Below are 4,798 nucleotides of genomic sequence, written 5' to 3' on the forward strand. Positions count from 1 at the left end.
TTGGTGTGCTAAGCACCCCCAACACCCCCACCTATTTGCGACACTGCTTTGTAAGCATATAAATAGTAATTATAACGAGACCAAAAAAATAAATTTGTATTATTTAAATTCAAGTTGTAACTTTAAAGTTCTTTAATTCTTTAATAAAAAGTCTAAAACTTCAATATACCTATATAAATTATAAAATGTTAACTTAAAAACAAAATAAAGTTTATAATAATGAACATGATAACATTAATGCAACCATTATATATTTAAGGATGCTAATTTGAATTGCGTGTTACATTTTATAATTAAAATACTCTCTAAAAGTGCAGGAGAAAGATTTCCTCGCAGGTCACTTAATATAAATTTTAAGGTGGAGAAAGTCCTTTCAACACTAACCTGAAAACAATTTTTGTTTAAGTATAAATCTTACAATAATTGGAATTATAAAATGACTTAATCTTTTAAGCTTACTTGTGTGGCTGGTATAGACATTAAAATTTGAGAAATTTCATATAACTCAGGCATTTTTTTTTCTTTCAAACTCCAGTATTCTCTAATATCAGACTCATATGGGATTCTTTGGACACCATCATATGATTTCACAATAGCACTTATATTAGGTTGTAATATTGTACTGTTAGTGGTAATACAATTGCTACCACTTTTGGATTTCAAAAATAACTCAAAGTCGTCAGTTATATCAGTTTCATTATCGACAGTTACGCATACATTTTCAGGTACATTTATTGTACACACTTCTTGGGGTCGGCCAACGTTTTTCAAAGCACATATCAAACTCCATAATTTGCAGATATGATCTTGCGCTTTTTTTTTAAATTCGGGAACAAGAAGTATTTGGAAACGAGGATCCATATATATAGCTAGAAAAGACATATAATTAAATATCTAAAAATCTAAAACCATTAATATTTATTGTAAAATATGAATTAAAATGTATTTATGATAACAAATGGTTGGTTATTTTATATTTTTATATCTTATAACTTTATTAAATAAATGTATGCCATTATAATAATGAGATTTTATCCTTCCATGTACATTTTCTTTCTAAATTATATGTAAAAAAAAAATTGTATTCAAACCTAACAATATTTATCCAATTATATATAGATATACATTTATAGTTTTAATAATAGAATACCACTTGTGTTAAATTATAGTTTATTTGAGTAAAAATATGTTTTTATTTTTAGGTCTTGTAGTATAAACTTTAAAGTTTAAACTAAGCAATAAGAATTGTTTATGTAAGTTTATGTGTTTAACCACTAAAATGGTCACCAACCCAAAGCTAAGCAATAATTATAATGGTTAGACAACAAGGTATACAATTTCAAGTTACGAATTATGATTTACATAGCTACATCAAGCCACAAAACTAATGATATTAGGTATAGTAAAATAAAATATATACCTGATACAAATATATCATTAAACATAAGTATCTTTTGTCTTTTAACCATGGAAGCTTGGATTGCTTTAGATAGCTCTGTGTTCACTTTGGACAATCCATTTCTAATTTTCCACCAACATCCATAAAAGTCACCAATAGTAAGATCTGCTTTTTGTAAGATTTTAGATCCGATTTCTACAGGCTCCAAAGTCAGCACCTTTAAAATTCCAATTTGTATTGTTATTAAAATTTGAAATACCCTACCTACATAATAATAAATTGATTTTAATTTCTTACCAATGATTTAATTAATTCCCAATCATCATTATTAAGTTCTAATTCAGGAATACAATGATCATTAGCCGTTAGTTCACAAAACTGTTTTAAATCATATAGGCGATTAAGCATATGATAAATTGAGTTCCACCTTGTATCACAATCTAAAATGGCTTTCTTTAAATTTTTTTTTTTCAACATTGTTGATACAGTGGGGGTTCTCAACTTTTTAACAACCTAAATAATATCACAATATAAAAATAATTAGTACTTAATTAACACCTATACATAAATATGTGTATGATCATAAACTTGATGTAAATATTTAGTTTATAATTATGTCAAATTGTCTAGGTTATCTCACACAAATTGCAAATAATAAAAAAACAATTGTTAAATATAAATATTTAATAAAAATTACTAAATCAAATTGTTACCTTGCGAGCTTTTTCTAAAATTACTTTTAGATTAGTGGTTTTTAAACCATCAAAGACACAAAGTTGAACTGTATGGGCTGAACACCTGATACAAAATGTCATTCCAAATCCTGTAGATGTAAATGAATTTACTAAATGTTCTTGGAAGTTATCATTTAATATTTCATTTTCAGATGAGTATTGGTTGTTAGCCAAAACATCAGTGTCACCATCTTCATCAATTTCACCTTAATTTATTAATTATAAAAATATAAGTGTATATTAATTATTATTACATAGTAAAATACTATCAATTCATGTAAAATTAAAAATTAAATTTTTGATACATTACCAGCATTAAGCTCTTGTGCATCATTTTCATTATCTTCAGCAAGCAAACGCACCATTTTCACCATATTAGCACCATTGTCAACCGTACATGAGTAAACTTGATCAGGTCTTATATCATAACGGTTCAGTACTTTTAAGACCTAAAAAAAAGTACATTTATAACTAAAAGATAATCTCATAGATTATCCAATGAAATTATGAAATAGGTACGTCAAATGCATTTTTTTAATTAAGAATATCATTTAAATCAGTAAGGAACCTATAATTAGTAGGTAGGTATTTATTAAAAACTGAAATAATTGAAAAATTATCTATAATTTACTTATATCGATATTGATATAGGTTTATATACTTTATACTGTATTATCTATATATTGACAATATGACATAATATGACAAATCAATCTTATAAAAATTAAATTGGTTAGTATTTTAATTTTTTAATATAGTACTGTATTCAAAATAAATTATTATAATGTTCCTTTATATTGATTAGTATTGAGTACTTACAACTTTACAAGGGCGTCCGCAGGGATTTATCAAGGGATAAATTATATATTAGGGATAATATTTTAAAATTTGCACATGTTTTTACATGATTTTTATAATAAATATAATATGATCTAAAGTCTATACATATAGGTATGGAAAAAAAAAATAGTTAATTTTCAGATTAAATAAGTAGTCCAAAACATAAGTTCAGTCTGAAAACTTTTATACAGTCATTTAAAAGTTTAAAATGTTTATTAGAATTTATATCTTTAATATTAAAAATAAAAATAATTTAGTGCACTATTTAGAAATTTTTAGGGCATTTTTTAGTTTTTTTAGAACATTAAAATCATCAATTATTATAATTTATGATAATCAACCCAGAAAAAGCCAAGGGAGGGGCAACTCCCCCTATTTGCTCCCCCTGTGGACGCCCTTGAGTACTTAGTTAAATAGTAATTGATTATTGATACTAATTAGTAATTATTACTTACCACAGATTTTAAGTAATCACTGGTGTGACGTTCTTCCAAGTTAGACATAGCCAATGTCCTTATAACTAATTTGTTTTTTATATGATATTGTATATTTATCCCAATTATCCCTCTATTTAATCTAGTGCAACAATCCATTTTTAATGATATTGGGCGGTTATTTATATCTTTTTTTATAGTGCTCATGATTTTTTCTGCTTCATCCATAATATGTACCCTTATATTTTGTGGGTTAATAGAAAAATCTGTTATATAGATGCATATAAAATATTTTTTTATAATAAGTTCTTAAAAAATAATTAATGGTAGTGATTTTAAAAATAAATACTCAATTAATGGGTAAGTAACTACTTTTGTTGCTAAGACATAATAAAACTTATTTTTTTATAATTATACCTACTTGTACAAAATATGACTACAGCCAATATAAATATTTAATACCATGTATATTTTATAAGCATTAAAAGTTTGAAATATATACACAAATGTGTACTAGGAAAGTAATTTATAAATCATATACAGTATTAATATTTAATGTAAATCACAAATATGATTACCTACTTATTTAAAATGTAAGCTAATTATATAGGTAAATAATTTTGAAAAAATGGGCTTTACAAAATGTATTAGGTTGGTAGAAACTCACTATTTCCAATTGATTGTGTTATGGGGTTCAAAATCTTTTGCATGCCAGAATCTTTAAATATAGTTAATGGTCTACCATTGATTGTGACAAGTTCGGTACATGCTTTTAATAGTGTCTCTTTATCCATCCTTATATAAAGTGATTTCTTTGTTACACTGATAACTTTATCAAGTGGACCAATCTAGAATAATATAAAAAAATTATACATAGGTATTTTGTAAATAAAAGTAAAACAAATTGAGTTTAGGCAATATGAATGTAGGGTATTTTGATGATTTGAACTTCTAGCTGTATAGTCGATACCACTCATTACCTACCTACCCAAAGTTCTAAATATTTAAATATTTGACAGATCCGTATTTGGAAATTACTAATTATCTAGAAAGAATTGTACATCTTACCTTCAGTTTTTTGTTGTTCGATTCAAAACCATCATCTTTATCCGAATCACTATCTGCAAGTTCCATACGCCGTTTCTCCTTTACCAATACAAGGTACGATTTTGGATGACGTTGCTCTACATGTTTTTGAAGTGTCATGGAATGTTTGCCTTTCATGATGGGGTGTGGACAGTCAGAAATCTTACATTTTGATGTATTAGATCCCTTGTTATAGTCAAAAAACAACACACTTACAGGATTAACTGATGTACGACCCATTGCTAAAAAATTAAAACTTTATTAGTATTTTGAAGTAAAAACTTCTTACAAAACTTAAATTTTTA

The 4,798-nt window shown here is 25.9% G+C and overlaps 2 protein-coding genes across 2 annotated transcripts; both read right to left on the reverse strand.

The window, feature by feature from the left end:
- Window positions 1–441: 441 nt before the first annotated feature.
- LOC115034148 lies at window positions 442–3,635 on the reverse strand. Its single transcript, XM_029489950.1, has 6 exons — window positions 3,429–3,635; window positions 2,444–2,582; window positions 2,113–2,339; window positions 1,697–1,912; window positions 1,467–1,616; window positions 442–894 (listed from the first exon to the last, which is right to left on the reverse strand). Exons 1-6 carry the CDS (start codon window positions 3,633–3,635, stop codon window positions 442–444), a joined length of 1,392 nt encoding a protein of 463 aa, XP_029345810.1.
- A 321-nt stretch (window positions 3,636–3,956) lies between these two features.
- Window positions 3,957–4,798, reverse strand: LOC115034307. The gene is made up of 2 exons (XM_029490829.1): window positions 4,476–4,798; window positions 3,957–4,255 (listed from the first exon to the last, which is right to left on the reverse strand). Exons 1-2 carry the CDS (start codon window positions 4,731–4,733, stop codon window positions 4,055–4,057), a joined length of 459 nt encoding a protein of 152 aa, XP_029346689.1. The 5' UTR covers window positions 4,734–4,798; the 3' UTR covers window positions 3,957–4,054.

Source organism: Acyrthosiphon pisum, chromosome A2 (assembly GCF_005508785.2).
Source record: "Acyrthosiphon pisum isolate AL4f chromosome A2, pea_aphid_22Mar2018_4r6ur, whole genome shotgun sequence".
Classification (NCBI taxonomy): domain Eukaryota; kingdom Metazoa; phylum Arthropoda; class Insecta; order Hemiptera; family Aphididae; genus Acyrthosiphon; species Acyrthosiphon pisum.

Excerpts from the sequence above, each read along its gene's own strand:
- LOC115034148 (XM_029489950.1), bottom strand. The coding sequence starts at position 3,635 with ATGGATGAAGCAGAAAAAATCATGAGCACTATAAAAAAAGATATAAAT. Across the intron at positions 2,583-3,428 it reads GTGATTACTTAAAATCTGTG|GTCTTAAAAGTACTGAACCG; the intron begins GTAAGTAATAAT and ends ACTTTTTTTTAG. Across the intron at positions 1,913-2,112 it reads TTTTAGAAAAAGCTCGCAAG|GTTGTTAAAAAGTTGAGAAC; the intron begins GTAACAATTTGA and ends GATATTATTTAG.
- LOC115034307 (XM_029490829.1), bottom strand. The coding sequence starts at position 4,733 with ATGGGTCGTACATCAGTTAATCCTGTAAGTGTGTTGTTTTTTGACTAT. Across the intron at positions 4,256-4,475 it reads CGAACAACAAAAAACTGAAG|ATTGGTCCACTTGATAAAGT; the intron begins GTAAGATGTACA and ends ATATTATTCTAG.